This window comes from Marmota marmota, unplaced genomic scaffold, assembly GCF_001458135.2.
Source record: "Marmota marmota marmota unplaced genomic scaffold, marMar, whole genome shotgun sequence".
Taxonomy (NCBI): Eukaryota; Metazoa; Chordata; class Mammalia; order Rodentia; family Sciuridae; genus Marmota; species Marmota marmota.
Window position 1 is genome coordinate 38,422,511 of NW_025999900.1, and position 18,456 is coordinate 38,440,966.

At 46.3% G+C, this 18,456-nt stretch overlaps 1 protein-coding gene across 3 annotated transcripts in view; it reads right to left on the reverse strand.

Annotated features, from left to right (window-relative positions):
* Nucleotides 1-957: 957 nt before the first annotated feature.
* The window catches only part of Map3k9 (mitogen-activated protein kinase kinase kinase 9), a 67,314-nt gene continuing 49,815 nt past the window's right edge, over nt 958-18,456 (reverse strand). For 2 of the 3 annotated variants that reach the window (XM_048798888.1, XM_048798889.1), the window contains 9 exons: nt 16,766-16,914; nt 15,576-15,751; nt 13,018-13,258; nt 11,270-11,392; nt 9,788-9,941; nt 6,591-6,659; nt 5,065-5,177; nt 3,256-4,059; nt 958-1,918 (listed from right to left, as the gene is read on the reverse strand). In XM_048798888.1, coding sequence (XP_048654845.1) covers nt 1,434-1,918; nt 3,256-4,059; nt 5,065-5,177; nt 6,591-6,659; nt 9,788-9,941; nt 11,270-11,392; nt 13,018-13,258; nt 15,576-15,751; nt 16,766-16,914 — 2,314 coding nt within the window. In that variant the 3' untranslated portion in view covers nt 958-1,433. The remainder of the gene's footprint in view (nt 1,919-3,255; nt 4,060-5,064; nt 5,178-6,590; nt 6,660-9,787; nt 9,942-11,269; nt 11,393-13,017; nt 13,259-15,575; nt 15,752-16,765; nt 16,915-18,456) is intronic. The other variant, XM_048798890.1, reaches the window with a different exon arrangement.

Sequence of the window (18,456 nt, forward strand, 5' to 3'; positions counted from 1 at the left end):
ACATACAACACCGGAAGCCTCAGAGGAGGACAGTGAAGAAATACATGAGAAAGTTTTTGCTAAAGCTCGACATTCACATCCAGGAAACAAATGCCGGACAAGTCAGGGTTGGTTCCTGTTGTCCTTTCTACCCAGCTCGTGGTGCAGAGCACAGCATGAGAGCTAATTGTGCACAGAGACAGAGGTGGCCTTGGTCAGCTTCCAGTCCTTGGGACTTGACGGCTATTATACATCAACGGCTCACTGAACACCTTATAAACAGCATCACTGTGCCATATCCATTTACAAAGGGTATTACGAATGGCTTGGGTGTCACAAAAATGAATGGCCCAGGTGAGAAGGAATCCCCACCATTCCAACTCCCAGTGTCTAGGGCCTACCCCAGTTCTGGGGCAACAAGGAGATATCTACCAACCAACCACATGACCTGAAGCCCACTGATTGCAGGGATTAGTGGGAAGACCAAAGGAAGGGTGTAACACATAAAGATCTGACAACCAAAGAGGTGAACACAGAACTCTCTGACTTCAGAACTGGCACCAGGAAGCAGACCAAGCAGCTATTCCTTGGATGAGCATATGTTTGTTTCAGCACATGGTGTGACCATATTCTGACCCCAGGAAGGCAGATGGGGGCCCTGCAACAGATGCTGGTTTCTGCCCTTGAGTGTTTCCAACAAACAAACAAACAAGGATAGACTCCACCACCCTCCTCGCTGCAACCTGACTATACTTTCCCTAACTCCCTCCCCTTTCCTGGATTCTCACTGAGCCAGTTCCTCTTACCACCTGTGTGCTCAGATACATAGACGGAGGACCTGGAAGTGCAGGTAGGTAGTGACAGGTCCGTCCGCCCTTATGCTTCCACACTGGGCTACCTTGCCCCCAGTCCTCAGCTGGCACAAAAGGGCTTGGGACACAGGATAGCTCACATCTCACATCAAATAAGATTTCAATTCACAGGTGCTGAGGGGGAGTGGACGAGTAGCAAAATCAATCACAGAACATCCAATACTGGTGTGTGGGAAGGTTGAACTCAGGGCTAACAAAGGGACCCCCCCCTAGGCCAACTCTGGGCATACCCAACTGGCTGAGGAGAAGAAGCAGCAGACAGATTTGGCTGGATGACTCTGCAGGGTCACCCTAAAGGCGAGGAAGACTGTGGAGGGTGGGGGACATGCACGCGCCCCTCCCTCCCCTACACAGCCAGAGCTGATGGCCGCAGCCCCTCCAGTGGACATGAGTAGAAAGGCCCTGCAGGGCAGGAGACCCTCTGAAGTGGCCCTGTTTCCATCCCTTCCATCTTCAAAGTGCATTTTCAGTGCAAGAAGTAGGGCTGGATCTCAGGGGGTCCAACTCTGAGAAAGGGCTGTGCCAGCCAGCTCCCTCCATCTCCTCCTGCTTCCCCCTTGCCTGCCCATGCCCCTTTTCACGCTAAGACCAGAATTCCTGCTGGATCTCATAAGCAGTAGGCCTGTGTGTGTTCAGTTCAGCTCTGCACAGCGGCACGGTACTGTCCTGACTCTGCCCCTCTGCGTCCAGGTCCAGAAGCGTCCGCTCGGCGGGGGGCAGCGGTCCTGCCTGAAATGGGAGCAGGGCTGGAAGTGCAGGCCGCTCCTCCACAGTGCTGCTGCTGCTAGCAAAGCAGGAGTCCAGGTTGCTGGGTGTCTCTGTGCTGGAGCTGTTGGCTGGGGAGGCGCTGCGGGCATGGCTGGGGGACACGAACCACCAAGGGTCTAGCCTTTGCCGATTGGCAGAGGGACGTGGGCGAGGCAGAAACTCCAGAGTCTTGGGTCTCTCCAAGGTAGAGTCCTGCTGTGTGTTCCAGCGCCTTGGGGTTGGGGGAAAGACCACATTAGGGTCAGGGAGCCGGGGGAATTCACCTGGGTCTCGGCTAGGACTGGGGGTTTTCAACATTCCTGGTCAAGAAGACAAAGGGAGAAGAATCAGATGATGGCACCGTATTTCTGGGTCAGATATTCACTGCTCTCCCCACCCTGCCATCTCCCTATGCACTTGGAATAACAAGAATTAACAAATACTTACCAAACACCTACTATGTCTACTATGTGCCATGCAGTGTGCTGGGTGGTATTGGGGATACCACGGTACCTAGGCCAAGGTCCCTGTATCCAATAATAGTAATGAGTGTCCTAACTGCAATGAATTAACTAAAGGCAGATGCTGGCAAATGAGCCACAAACGGGCCACATGTGTTTGTAAATCAAGTCTTAATGGAACATGTGTTGGAGTTACTCAATGCCTGCTATCCAACCAGAGCAGCATAGCTGAGTGGTTACAGGAGAAACTGCATGACCTGCAAAGCCCCAAGTATTTACTATCTTGACCCTTCCCCAGTTTGCTGATCCCTGACTTAAGGAAATGTCTATCATTCGTTCTTCATCATTTAATAAATGTATGATAGGAACAGAAGTCTAAGTAGCAATATAGAGTCTCTGTTCCCAAAGAGGTTTACATCTGAGAATACAAAAGCGTATTAAGAGGAAGGTCAAGTCAATGGTAAAAATATAATTGTCACTGACACCTAAATCTCACTAAAGGTATGGCCTTCCCTGCTTCTCCTCCTGGACTGGAGCCAACTCTAAGTCAGTCTGAGATATTCCAGGGAGCAAGGGTGGTGACAGGGAAAATCTGGGTTTGAGTGTGTGTATGCCCAGGTGTCGGATACAGCAGGTAAGTGTGTGCACATGGGTAGTAACTCACCTGGACACATGTCCATGTCTGCTGAGGCAGGTGAGTCAGAAATGAGTGTTAACAAGCGAGCTGACAGAAGGAAGCCTTCCTGTGAGTGTGTCTGAGCTGATGTTGTAATGGGAGACCTGCAACCAGCTACGTGGCAGAAAACGCCCTCCTACCTGCAGCGCAGCATTCCTTCCTAGTATCCATGGTACCCTCCGGAAATAACCAGAAGCTAGATTCCTGCCCCTTCTGGACACTGCCTGCACAGCAGTGCTCTACCCTGGCCCAGGGCCTAGACATGACAGTGCGGTACCAGGTCTGATTCTTCCAAGAACCCACCTGTCTTCTTTTGGTTGCCAGGAAAGATCCCTGCCCTGTGGCCCCATCCAACCCTGGTCACCTCCCTGACCTCAGATTGGTAATTCTTGCTTGGCTGAGTAAGAGATGGAATGGGGCTTACTCAGATCCAGAAGTAGAAAGAGGAAATAAGGCACCTACACCTTCACTCCCTGGGAGGCACAAAAGACAGAGGAGAGAGGAAGCACCCGGGACTCACCTGATCCAGGACTGGGGCTCAACCCATTGCTGGAGGGGCTCCTGCTAGCTTGGAGAGCTACAGGCTTAAGGGCTCCATCAGAAGGAGTCCGCCGGTGACCACTCGGCTGCGTGGGGGCCGTGAGGGTGACATGGGTGGGAGTCAGGGACTGGTTAGGGTCTTTCTTGAAGCGTTCCACACGGACATTGACCAGGGGGTTGTGGGTGCATGGGGTCGGGGGTGGGGCCTCGACGGGGCTGACTGGCATCTCATACACCACGATCTCATCGCTGTCGGAGCGCAACAGGGAGCGGGTGGAGTTGCACTCAGAAATGGAGGAGAGAGAGAGCAGCGTCAGGGAAGCGGAGGGGTCCCCCAGCAGCAGCATGGGTTCTTCCTTCTTGAAGAGCTTTCGGGAGGGGGGGCTGGTGCTCCGTCGAGGACGGCTGGCCCTCTGGAAAAGACCTTCGCGCCTCTTCTTCTCCTCCCGGGCTGGTGGCTCGGGCTCCTCTGGGGGAAGCAGCTGGCACCTGCCAGCTTCCAGCAAGTCAAACCCTAGGCCTGTGGCTGCCAGGACAGCCCCACAGCCAAGCAGAGCCACCTCACAGCGGCGGTGATGGGTACTGCTGCGCTTGAGGCTGTTGGTTGGTGTCAGCTGAGGGGTACTGGTGGCTGAGTTGACTGGGGTGGGCTCCTCATGGACTCCATCACTGTGGGGGCCATCCCCATCCTCTCCTCGAGGAAATGGGATACAGAGGTAGGACTGGTTAGGTGAATGCTGTAGACGACTCTCTCCACTCCTTGGGCCTTCACTGTCCTCATCCTCTGTGCAGATGAGAGGAGTGGAGGAGAAAAAAAGAAATGGGTACAAAGCAGCAAGAAGAAGAATCTGGTCCTTTCCCCCGACCCCAGGCCTCCTGACTCAGTGTCAGGGATGCCAAAGTCAAAAGGCCTGACGGGCAGGACCTGGAATGGACATAGAACCAAAAGGGCTGTATTTCCCGACACGCAGTTGCAACCAACCCAGGGAAATGAATCCACATTCCGGAGCCCATTTTCCTATTTTTAGGAAAGAAGATCTGTAATTTGCTACTTCTTTGAACCTCACGTGTGTGTGTGTGTGTGTGTGTGCATGTGTGTGCGCACGCAATGCTAGGGATTAAGCCCAGGACCTCATATTCTAGGCAAGTACTCTACCACTGAGTCCCACAGAAACCCTTAGTACAAATAAAGCACGAGTCTCTAGAACACTGGATAGAACAGAAACATTCCTAATAGTTTCGTACCTTAAAATTGGAAGGACTTTTGGATTTCTAGAATGACAGCTTCGCAACTTAAGACTAGTCTCCACAAAGGATTAGAATCCCCTATAATTGGCTCCATGGATGGAATGACCTTAGAAATCTACAGAGATAAGAATATCACCTGAGAGAGAGCCTGGAGAACTTACCCATCATTCAGTAATCAGAGGATGGCACTGGTAAGCCTCCTGGGCGGACAGCTGCAGTGTCTTCTATCACCACCCCCCACTTTGTGGGCTCCCCTCTCCATAGAGTCAGGGACAGGAAATGCCTGATTCAAGGCCTCACCCTTCTCTTGCCCTAAGGAGACTCTTAACTGGCCCCTTGGGATAAGAAGCCAAAGGTAGGCTCCATGACAGCAGGAAAAAACTGACTTAGAAATTCAATGAAACGGGTACAGGACAAAGGAGTTGAGTAAAAGCTAAGACAAACACCATTAAGTAGTATTAGGGGTCCTTAAACAGTCCTGGAAATGGCCAAGAATTCCCTGAGGGACTAGGGAGAGAACAAAGACCAGAGCAATGCTTACCCATCTCCATAAGGCTGGTGAACCCTGGCAGTGCCGGGCTATTCCTCGGGCCCTTTCCCAGGTTGGGGGCACTGGACGACCACTGCTTGTATCCATCTACCAGGGATTTGAGGCTGAAGAAGAAGAAATGAGAAGACTGTCAGAAGTGGCCACTTTCTTCACCTAGCCTCCAAGGGCCTGAGGAAATGCCTTTCCTTGTCTGCCTGATCACAATGAGGACCTAGGGTACAGGCAGCATCTCACTGAGCCCACCTTCTGCACAAACAGAAGTGTACATGCTCTAGGGAAAGAAAAGCAGCAGTTTGACCCACCCTCCTCACATGCTGTGGAACTGTGGAGAGAGCTGGGGGGCAGGGGGGGCAGACAGAATAAGGACTGCCCAGTGAATGGGGGTCCTGCCTGATCCCTTCTTAAGGGAGAAAATCCACAAACACTAAACACAACACACTCGTGACATTAGAAATATCGCAATGCAAAGACAATACTTGCAATACAAAGCAAGCATGGGCAGATGATCCAGCAGAAGTGGGCTGGGCCGCCCCACTCACGCCACTGCTCAATCCTCCTTTCAAACTCCCGGCATGCTTAGGCCACTTTCAAAGCCATACATTTTTCAAAAAGAAAAAAAAAAAATCAACCAACAAAGCATCACCGACCCAGTGCACTTTGGGACAGACCTATGTGGGTAGTACATTATGCTGTACTCCGGCCCTCGGTTTGTGTGGGGATGGAGAGAAAGAGGATATTAGCTTGCTCTCAAATCCCTGTGATCAGCTCATTCAGCAAGCCAGTATCTTACCAAGGATAGACAGGATATCCCACAAACCCCCTAATATGATGGGGGAGTCAGAGGCAGGAAGCACTGGTATTCTTCCCTAGAGGACAGTAAATAGGAGCACTGAGGAATCCATATGCTGTCGTGGTTTGGGGGATCCCACAGAATAATCAAAGGTGGCTCTTTTTTTAATGCTGAAGACCCATTCAACAAAAGCCCACTCTCCCCTGAGTCCCAGGCCACTCTGAACGCAAAAGAAGGTCTGACCTTTTCCCTTGACCTCAGCAAGATGTTTCAAGTGCTGAAAGACATACCAGTGGATTCAAGTACATCTCCACGTCCACTGGTTTCAACCAAAATAAAGAGCCAGGGAGGAGCCCGCTGCTAAACCTACAGCCTGGGACTTCTAACTAGTAATTTTATCACTTCCAGCTCTGGGGCCAAGGAAATCCAGATTAGCAAGTCAACACCAGTGCTCAAGTCTAAAGGATAAATAGCCATGGATCTTCTCCCTAACGCTAAGGGTGCCAGGAGTATCCCAAATACTGGAGTGGTCAGGAAAGTGACAGATCAACACAGGAAATTTCCCAAAGTGCACAATGGTATTGCTCTTAAAAAACAAAACAAAAAAAAAAAAAAACTCAGCTCAGCCTTTGCAGTGATGAGACCTGATTCTATGGGGTATGAGAACAGGAAATGGAAGGATGATTGCTGCCAGCACAGCTGGTGAAAGGGTGAGGATTAGACTCACCCCAAGTGGAAATGTGGAGATTCTGATGGGGTACTTAAGCCATTAGCTTTCTCACGCCTCTGAGGGGATCTTCAATGAATAAAGAGAATCAGTAGTGAGGCCATCCTGCTCAGCTTCTCCCATAGCCGAGATCCCAAGGCTGGGCTTGAGCTCTGTTGCCAGTCACCTCCCCATGTCCAGTCAGCAAAGTCCACACCAGGAAGGAAACTTAACAAGATGGCCTTTTGAGCTGCTTCAGGCCCAAGCCCTCCTATCTATAGGACCAAGGTCCCAGGGCGACTGCAGGGTGGGTCTGTGAATCCAGATAACCAAGCTGTCCTGAGACAAGTGTGTATGTGTCCTACAGAGCTGTACCATTTGTGAAAAGCAGGTAGATACACGCTCACTTAATGTTACTGAATTCAAGATAACTTACTGCCATTACATATTTTCTTCAATCAACAGGCTCTAAAATTAGAAATATAGAGAGAGGCTCTCAAAATTTTCTGTAATCCCAGCAGCTTGGGAGGCTGAGGCAGGAGAATTACAACTTGGCGAGGCCCTGTCTCTAAATAAAATATAAAAAGAACTGGGGATGTGGCTCAGTTAAGCATTCCTAGGTTCAATCCCTGGTACCAAAAGAATAAAAATTCTGACACCAAAGAGATTTTTTTACTCAGAACTAGATGAAATCCACTTTTATTTCTTTAATAGGAACTGATAATCATGAGATACATGATATACAATCATGAGATATATGATATTTTTAATTGCTTCAACAGTTATGAGTTCTCTCACACCTCTGAGGTAATTGGTAGCGCATACCCTGTAATGCCAGGGGCTCAGGAGGCTGATGCAGGAGGATGGAGAGTTCAAAGCCAGCCTCAGTAATTTATCGAGGCCCTAAGAAATATCAGTGAGACCCTGTCTCTAAATAAATACAAAAAGGGCTGGGGATGTGGCTCAGTGGTTAAGCATCCCTAGGTTCAATTCCTGGTACCCCACCCCCCAAAAAAGGTATGAGGACAAACCTATGTAAGGAAAACGAAAAGTACAAGTTGATATTCTATAATATGAAATATGGTTAATTTAATACCAAGATAAAAGGTATCTCTTTCCCTCTTTAGGTAGTGGGGACTGAACCCAGAATCACTCTACCACTGAAATACATCCCTACCCCTTTTTATTTTTTGAGACAGGGTCTCACTAAATTTCTGAGTCATTCCTTGAACTTGTGATCCTTTTCCCCCGAGTAGCTGAGATTATAGGTAAGTCACTGTGCCCAACAAAAAGTATCTTTAAATGAAGCAGAAACAAAGAAATTACTGGAATCTACAACCAGCCTGGCTAACGGTATTTGGAATTATAATGTCAGAAATTATCAAGTGATGGGCTGGGGCTGTAGCTCAGTGGTAGAGTGCTTGCCTAGCATGTGTGAGTCACTGGTTCAATTTTTAGCACTGCATGTAAGTAAATAAAATAAAGGTCCATAGGCAACTAAAAAAAAATATTAAGAAAAAAAAAGAAGAAATATCAAGTGACTCAGGGTCAGCAAGTTTCTCAAACCCAGCTCAACTCCTGTCTAGCTCAGTGCTCAAAGAACCAACTAGGAAGCTCCAGCTCCTACAGAACTTGGTAGAGTAGAGTGATTTGCTGTCCTCTGTGGATTCATCCTGAAGCCACACACAGTATAGGTAGTTTGCCCTACATGTCTAACTTTGCTATTCAAAGGCATCCAGTAATTTCTGAAGCCTGGCTTCAGAAAATCAATCCTTTATTTTCACCTTGAATTCAGATCTGATGTGGGGAAACAGATTTTAGACATGAAAATTTTAGTATTTGAAAGATTAGCAAAACCAGGGCACCCGCAAACCTAATAGCCAACCTTAGTAACTCTTTGGAAAGTCATTATGTAATGGTGAAGAGGACTGCTGGACTCTCTCACACTTAGAATAAGTCATAAAACACTACTGGCTTAGAGTTGAACACTAAGAAGTTAAAACTGTGATAGCCATGCTTCGGGTATGGAACAGAACTACACAAGAGGTAAGGAATATTCACCCTGGCCAGTATGTATACAAGCTCCCTATGAGCCAGCAAATTATTTATGCACTTCACAAAGAAGAACTCAGAAAACCTTCACATCAGCTACCCATCAGTGGGATGGGTACTGATATCATCCCCAATCCACAGACTATACAAGCTCACACAGAAAGCTGGGTGGAGCTAGGATTCATGCTAGGCAGTCTAGAGTCAGCAGCCAAGCCCTCCACTACTACACTATGAGTGCCTGGCCTGTGAAGCACTGAGACTCAGGGGAAAATTGGCCTCTGGCCTCAAGCACTCAAGTGAGGACACAGTTCTTTCATAGCACCAAGGCCCCCTGGGCTTTTCCCATGGGGTGTAGTCAGTGTGACTCTGGGGTGAGGCCTGAAAGAAATTCTCATGGCCTATTACCTCTATCAGTACTGGTTTCTCTGTCTGCCCCTGCTTCAGAATGAGCCTCTGTTGACCCCTGCTCTCTGTTCTCTTAACTACGAATGGATCCTTTAAGAGGAAGAGCCAGGTATGAGTAGAAGACTCAGACAGAACTTCCTGTATTTCTTCCTTGCTCTGAAGGGATCAGCAAACTACACTGGTGGGCAACATCCTGCCCACCCCTTGTTTTCCTAAAGTTTGACTGGAACACACCCACACTCATTCATTTATATATTGCCCATGGTCCACGGCTATTTTGCTCCAAAAGAGGAGTTGAACTGTTGTGACAGAACTTTATGGATCACAATGCCTAAAATATTTATTATCTGGCCCTTTGTGGAAGAAAGTTTGGTAACTCCTATCCTAGGAAGTGCCTGGGAACCAGTAGATTGGAAAAAACTGTAAATTGTAAAGACCACGAGGTTTACAATTGAATACACAATAGAAAAAGGGTGTTTTATTTTTTGTATCATTGAAGATAGAACCCAGAGACAATCTTCCACTGAGCTACATCTCTAGCCCTTTTTTTCCAGCCCCTAATTTTTTTTTTTTGTGACAAGTTTTCACTAAATTGCTGAGGCTGGCCTTGGAACTCATGATCGTCCTACCTTGGTCTCCAAGTAGCTGAGATTACAGGCATGTTCCACGGTGCCTGGCTAGCAAAAGGTATTTCATTTCATATTTTTAAATGATGCACTCATCTTTACATTAGAGAGAATTTCATATCATCTGGCTCTTACCCTTCATCCCCTGAGACAAGTTCCTTCTGCCCAAGTGTCCCTGGCCCCCATGTTCGTCCCTTCTTCTTTGTGGCCCTCTTCTCCTCCTCTTCCCCTTCCTCTTTTGGGATGACTGAGCTCCGGCCCCAGGTTTTGCTGCTTTCACCTGGTGTCACTGTGCATAACAAAGGTCAGATAAGATCCAGAGAAATGAACCGACAGGGCCCCCTCAAAACTAGCCTCTGCCCCACCAGACAGACTCGAACAACTTAGAGTTGCAGGGAAGTTAGACCTCACCAGAAACTCTGTGCCTAAGGGACCCTTACAAGAAAGCAACGGAGTCCCCAGCTACCAACCATTTAACTCTCAAAATAAAAACATGGAGAAATTTCCCAAAGTGTTACAAGTCCAATATAAAGCTGGGGCTCAGGCCAACCAGACACCAGAGTTCCAAACAGATGTAACTGAAAGAACTTGTTTTGCTGAGTGGAATTGCATGGTGGGGGAATGAAGAGGTTGATGTGGGGTCGGTGGAGACAGTGGGTAAGGAAAATGTGGAAGAAAGGAACTATTGGAAGACAGGCTGGAAAGAAGAAAATGAGGCTTTCCAGGCTCTGGAGAAGGTGGTCAGGAAGAGGGAGAGAGGGAAAGGAAAAGATAAGGAAGGAAGAACCTTCTTCTGATGGAAAGCTATAGAGATACGGCTCAAATGAGAAATGAATGGAGTGAGCCAACTACCAAAAAAACAGGGAACTGAAGCCACTGAAGCAAAATAGGAAGCATATGGAAACTGCTATCAATTCCAGCCAACTCTGGTCACATGAAAAAAAAAAAAAAGTAACCCACTGATGTGATCTGAATCCTCAAGGAAGGTCAGAAACCCAGGATTTTTAAGTGAAATCTATCTTCAAATTGGGAAACAATTCATTCATATACACCCACATTTACATATACAAACACACACACGTGTGTGTGTGTGTGTGTGTGTACTTTTTTAAACAAATACTATAGTAAAAACAAAATAAGACTAAGATTGGCCCACTATACAGTATGTGCAAGTTTTCTTAGGAGCTAAGAAAATGACTTTGGAAAAGCCATTCCTTAGGAAATATGGACAAAAGAAAAAAACAATGATGTCCCAAACAAGGCAGAGAGTAAGTACATTAGGTCCCCAAGCCAGGGTACCAACAACTTATATCTACATTATACACCAGTTTCCAAATTGCTTTGTAACTCACTAAAGATCCTTCAGCACCCAGAAATCCCTTTGCTGATATTTAACCAGGAGTAAAAGGTAAAGAAGGCAGTAGCAAAGTTAATGGAGAGGGACAGGGTAGGGCTGAGGGTCTGTGTACATATGTACATGTATATACATCTGTTGAGGGGGTTTCGGGGGCAGAAGTTATGCATGGAGCAAGCCTGGACCAGCTGGCAGTTGGACAGAGCAGGGGACAGGTGCCCTGGTATGTTTGGGGCCCCAACTAATTTGAGAAACAGTCTCACACTGGATGGCTCGAAGGCGAGGAATGATGGTGGGGCTTGCAGGAGGACTGGAGCGGCTGCTGATAAGACTCTTCCTTTTATCCATGGTTGGGGAGGCCTGCACCGTGAATTTGTGCTGGAAATCTGCTTGAGGAAAGACAAACACAGGAATGTGCATTAGCCTTATCCCATCATCAAACTCATTTAAGAGAGGTGACGTCTTCTGGGGCAGGCCTGAGAGACAGGCCTCAGTTCCCTGAAAAGATCTGTTTACCTGTGAAATGTTCTCTCTCAGAACCATCTCTTTTTTCCTAAGGGACATGGCAAGATGAATGTATGAACTGATGGGAAAATTCATTATCTGAGTGAACATCATTAGAAAAGTCTTTATAAAGCTCTCTATTTAGTGTATACAGATGGAGCATTTACACATTGAGAACAGCTTTGAGCTCATGAGAGTTTGTTGATTATTCTAGGGATTGGAACTCAAAATTCTGTTTCCGATGATCTTCTCAGGGATCAATGCAGGGAGACTAATGCTTCTCATTAAGTGTGGGCAGAGCAGGGAATCCAGGGACCAAGGGAGGTGGTCAAGTTGCCTTGATTCCAACATCATCCAAAGGCAGTTATGGTACATCACACAGAATGTAAAACCCACTTCTCTGAATTTCAGCCCCTCACCATCAGAGAGGCATGATACTCAGCTCCTTGTCTGTACCCTGATCTCCCCAATAAACTGTGGTCCTTTTGCAGGTGGGATTGTGGCTTCTATACCTGCATCCCCAGCCCACAGCAATATGCTGGCACAGGCTAGATGCTCCAAAGGTGCTTAAAGACTCTGTGCTATGTGAAGAGAAAAAAAATGTACAAAAGAAAACAGCAAACATGTTCTGTGGGCACACCCTCTCAATTTCAGTGAACCAATTCCCTTGTCTATGCCTAAGCCACTGTCCTAGGCTCACCATCCTCCACAGGTGCTCTCATCAGGCCATTTTTCCTTGGTTCCTACACTTCTAATAAGCTTGCTTCCTGGGGCTTTATAGATTCAGAGCACTTTTATCTACATAAAAACACATTTAAGGGCTGGGGTTATAGCTCAGTGGTATAGAGCGCTTGCCTCACACGTGTGAGAGACCCTGGGTTTGATCCTCAGTATCATATAAAAATGAATAAATAAATAAAAATATTGTGTCCATTAAAAACAAAACATACTTAAGCACTCACCTCCCTTGATGGATATATTATACATCACAAAGATTCTATTTCATATTTCCTTGCATTTCCCCCAAGGCTACAGTAACACAAATGATGGACCTTTATTCATCCAGTGCATTTTTGAAAGGTTATGTGTAAACCTTATGATGTAAATTCTTATGCACTAAACCTAATCTCAACTATCCTCAGAGAACTAATTAAGTAAAGAAACCTTGGGGTGATGGGTTGTACAGAGCCAAGACTCCTCTAGTTTCACATACACAGTCCTGGAATTTTCTCCCTGTTAGAAGCCTCCTTCTCCAGGTTTGTCTGAAGTGAGATGCACCTGGGTGGGCCACCACACTTCCAGCAGGCGGACCTTGCGAGTCTGTCTTCACACTGTGTTCACTCACACCCCCGGCAGTTCCCCTGGAGTGGGGCAGATTTTCAGCAAGTCAGTCTTTCCACTGAACAGAATGGCCCATGACAACAGGTGACACTCGGGCATGGGTCCCACAAACTCCTGCCGCACCGGCTCCTCACTCCCCTCCCACTTCAGGCCCCCAGCCACTGACCAGAGGGAAGGCTGATGCGGTTGCCATCCTTGAGCTTCAGCCGGCTCTTCCTGAACTTGCCCTTGCGTTTCTTCACCCGGGGCTTCTCCTGGCACAGCTGGTGGATGATGATGTTGAGCTCCCTTTCCAGGATGTCGATCTCCCGCTCGGCCAGCTCCTGCTCCCGGCGCCGGAGCAGCTCCTCCTGGTTCTTCTGCTGGAGTGCAGCCCGCGTCAGCTCCTCCTCCCAGGTGCGGAGCTCCTGCAGAATGGGAGGAACCATCAGAGGGAAGGGCAGGGTCCTCCATGCAGAGGGGCTCTGGAGTAAGGCCTGAGAGCTCAAAGGGCTCGTGCTCACGCGGCATCCTGAAGAGCTCTCCCATGATGCCTCATGGATAGAGGGGGCTGATCTGTGAGCTGGTAAGTGAACATCTGAGCACCCTCAGTCATGGGGAAAGGAAGGCTCAGAACAGCCATCCTGAGATACAACCAGAGACGCTAATACTGAAGGCCAAGCTCTAGAGACCGGGCAGGAGGAGCAATGAGGACACGACAAATAACATAAGTCACCAGCACTGACAACATAGACAGGGAACAATTATTATCCTATTGCATAAGACAAATCATATAAATTATAACAGTTGGCACATAGTACATGCTCTTCAAAAGCTAGCTATTATGGGTTTGACTCTTCTTAGAAACACAGTGCCCCTGAACCTTGGGGCTACATCTCAAGACCCCAGTGCATGCCTAAAACCACAAATAGTATCAAACCCTACATATACTATGTTTCTTCCTGTAATACATACCTATGAAAAAGTTTAATTTATAAATTAGGCACAGTATAAGATTTATAACAATAACCAATAATAAGATAGAATTATAGCAATATAATAAAATCACCAGCATCACTACTCTCATGCTTTGGGGCCATTATTAAGTAAAATAAGTGTTACTTGAACATGAGCACTGATAGAGGATGAGTGGATCTGATAACTGAGACAGCCACTGAGTGACTAACAGGCAGGTAGTGTACACAGCCAGAGGGATGGCTGGCGTCCCTACTGGGACATCATGAGATTTTACCCCCCTACTTAGAACGAAAAGCAATTTAAAACTTATGGATTGTTCACTTCTGTAATGTTCCATTTAATATTTTTTGAACCATAGCTGACCATGGGTAACTGAAACCACAGAAAGCAAAACCGTGGAAAATGGAAGGGGGCAGTGGAATTACTATAGCTACCTGCTGACAAAATATGGTCTTCATTTTTCTTACTGGCATATATAATTTATAATTACATATAATTTATAATCATATATATGTATATGTATATTTATATATATTATAGTTTTATTGACCAAAATAAAGGTAACCAAGAGTCACTGGTTAACCATCTAAAAAGAAGCTGATCATTCTGGGAGTTCTAGCTGGAATAGTAATGATAGAAGTGTCTCGTGATCATCCCATTCAATGGCCAGTTCAGAGCCACCCAATATCTGTCCTAAGCTTACTCCACTCCCCTGCAGAACACTCAATATTGAACTGTACTAGGTTCAGATTGTTATGTACCATAGGAGTCTAATCTCTTCAAATCAGCTCCAGAAATTATTTATAAGTCATTTGTGTAAGGGAACAACCTTAATATTGCAAAGAACACAGATTTCAGAATCAGAAGGCCCAGGTTCAAGGTCCTGCTGCCCCACTTACTAGCTCTAATGACAAGGAGGCCACTGACCCTCAGCTCTGACATGGGAACAATAATACCTTCCCTACACGCTGGTGACAGGGCTCTGGATAAACAGGACAAAAAGGTCTCATCAGATCTCCCAAGCAAAATAACTGGGAACAATAAAGCATGTACAATTTTAGCTACATGCAATTTTAGCTTTCATATTTCTAGTAACTTCCCAACTTCCCACAGTGCAGAGTGAAAAGGGGAAAAAGAAATTAACCAAGTCTCTGTGGACAACCCTCAGGGGCCTCGCTATATCCCTTAGATTTAGGCGTGCCCTTACAGTGTGAGCCACACAATTGCTTACGACTGGCTTTGCCTGTGTGGATGCTGACTACTAGAGACACAGCAAAGAGGTAAAGAGGGGCCATTTAGGGAATGGCCACTAAAACAAAAAGGCAGATCTCCAGCAGGCCAGGAGTCTCTGAATTCCCCAGAAGGCTTGCGCTTGGAACCCTTTCCATGAAAAATGTCCCACAATTTCAGACCCATGGCATTCCTGGCCTGTATTCTGTTTCTGAGTCTGATACCAAGACACTGGGCAGGATGTTCTGATTGCTATTCTCATACTGAATTATCCCTATATGAAGCTAACATCCTTTTGGAAGTCCACCATAGAACCAAGAGACCTTCTCAGAAGCCTCTCGTAATTGTGGCTGGCACGTTGAGATACCCCACTGGCAGCTGTCCAGTGGTGCTTTTCCTCTGGCTTGGACAATTAAATAGCTACCCAGCAGGAAGGTGGTCAGGGAAGGTCAGAAGCAGGGTGGTCGGACAGACTTAGTCCAGAGGCCCCGATGGAGAAGGTCCACTGAGCCAGCGCCTGCCTTTTTTCTCTCTTACCTTTTCTTTGGCCCTGAGTTGGTCAAACATCTCCTGAATCTCATGTTTCCAGTCATCCTGCAGGCAGTGGAAGGAGTCCTTGGGCATTTCAAAGAAACCGGACTCCTCTATGGTGGTTAGCTGGTCCAGGATACTCGTGAAAGATGGTCGTGAATGGGGGTCGGGATTCCAGCAGTCTGAATGGAAAGCGTGAGAAAACAGAAAGCATGAATGGACTGAGGCGAACAGAAGACTTAGGGCATTACATGACTTCATTTACCAGAAAACTATCTCTTCTTTCTCCTTCCCGAAACTGAGACTGGAATTGAGGTAACCCCAAGCAGGACTCAAGAGAAAAGCAGGCTGCCCAGCATCACAACCATAGAGAGCAAAACTGGAAATCAAACACAGCTGCTCTGCACCCGTCCAGTTCTGATGTGAATGAAGCATAAGGAAAACAAACCCGAAGAGTTTTCTGTGTATAGTACGGTTACCACGATCAACCATGTTACTATACAATTCAAGTCTTGACAAAGGTAACTACAGCCTGGGCCTCGATTTCCCATAAATACATGAGTTGCCCTTCCTCAACTCAATGGAATGAAGAGAAGGAAAAGATAAAAATGGGAATCAGGAAAAGCCACGAATTAGCAGAATGGCCAATTTACCCACTTAACCCTGATCAGCTTTGTATTTCTCACTTACAAAATTAGGGCATTTTCCCAGAGGACTTTAGAGTTCCTTTTTTCCCCAATGTTCATTTCTACAAGTAAGACACTCAGAGGTCCTGAAATAAAAGCTACTATATCTTCTTATTTTATATTTTTTTTAATATTTATTTTTTAGTTGTAGGTACACACAATAGCTTTATTTATTCTTATGTGGTGCTGAGGATTGAACTCAGTGCCTCACACGCTAAGCAAGGGCTCCACAACCCCAGCCCCTATCTTCTTATTTTATATTAATAAGCTCGTGAAGTACTGGACAGCAGGCTTTAGTTACTAAGTTACCTTCTACTGATACTGGACATGGGCAGAAGGGCCCTGCCTCAGCAGGAAGTAGCTCTTTCAATGGCCCAAAGGACTCCTCATGGGATGACTAATACTTTATCTCCTCTTTCTCTAACTGATCTTATGAAACTGGCCCATATCAATCAAGTGCTATCAAAAGATTAACTGTCTCCAGTTTTGTTCAGGCCGGGGGCTACTTACCTTCCATGAGTTTGGCAAAAGGTTCTGGGCAGGTAGAAGGTATAGGAAGGGCAAGTTTGTTCATGGCCACTCCATAAGCCACTGCTAAGCCATCGATACCTCGGAAGGGCACCTCGCCAGTCAGCAGCTCCCAAAGCAGCACCCCATAGCTAGGGACAGGAAGAAGACAGAAGAGATATAATAATCATAACTACAACCTCATGAAATAGCTCTCAAGCCTGCATCAAGCACCCCATGTTCTCCCTAACCATAGGAATACTAATGGAACAGACCAACTAGTTAAATAGAAAAGGGAAACCACAAAGCCTACCAGCTAAAAACAAAACCTATAGAGTCAAGCACACTTCATTTCAAAGTCTATTCCATCATTCCCAGGTACGCCACCATGGGCAAATTACTACGTCTCTCTGTAAGCCTCTAATTCCTCATCTATCGAGAGCAATAACATTTATCAGTCTCAGAAAGCTGTCACAAAATTAAATAACTTTAAATAAGTGCACAATGGCCATAGCTATTTTACTGTTCTCAATGAAATAAACTAAGAGGACAGGCAATCTCCCAAACATAATTTTTTTCTGTTTCAAGAAAATGTCAGTTTTTGTCACCGATACACATTTTTTTTTTTTAGCTTTAGAAAAGCAAACAGCTTACAATTCAACACAGATTTTGGTCCTGTAAAAGGCTTCTTTAAATATCCATAAGGTTAAGTAGATTCCTGCCCCCAAATCAGTATGAGTGGGTCCTTCACAGGGACCTCTGTTTCACAAGGCAGACCTGGGTCAGGGCAGAGTGGTGTGTCGGCTGTGAGAACTGCAGTGTGCCCTCCCTACCTTTCAGATTCACGTAAGAATTTCTCAGGTCCTGATAGAGAATGAATCGTAGAAAGCTTAGTGGAAGAATTATTCTATGAATTCACAATCAAAATCAGGCAAAATCACATAGCATTCAATCCTTTGAAGAATTAATGCCTATAATCCCAGCAACCTGGGAAGCTGAGGCAGGAGGATCACAAGTTTGAGGTCAGCCTGTGCAACTAAGTGAGACCCTGTCTCAAAATAAGACATTAAGGGGGCGGGCTGGGCTCAATGATATAGCACCCTTGGATTCAATCCCTAGTACCAATCAAAAAGAGAGAGAGAGAGAGAGAAGTCAGAACAAGAAACTATAAGGCTATGAACGGTCAGAAGGCTAGAGTGAAAAGTCCTTCACTCAACACCAACCTCAAATTTCTTGTAATGCACATCTTTAGTGTGCATCCAGCAACAAAGACCATATTAATTAAAAAAATAATAAACCCAGTAGATATTCTGTATACACAGAATGCTATAATACTTAAGGAACATCATCTTGAATCTCTACAACAAGCCTGTGCAGTAAGTACTGTCTTTAGCGGGCAAATGAGGAGAGCGATTCCTAGACAAGTTCAGTGGCATACATGGAGGACATCACGGTGGCCCTGGGAACTCTCAATTCCCTCTCTCTAGAACACCCTTCTACCATCCTCTGCTTGGTAATGCTAATCATCTTTCAGGATCCAACTCAAATGCCCCACCCTTCACCCATTCATTTTAAACATCTAGTAAATGTTTTCTAGGCATAAAGCTCAATGCCAGGCACTGGGATACAAGACACAGATCTTATCAGAAAAGAGACTAGTGAGAGGGATAAAGAGGATGACAGCTAGAATACAG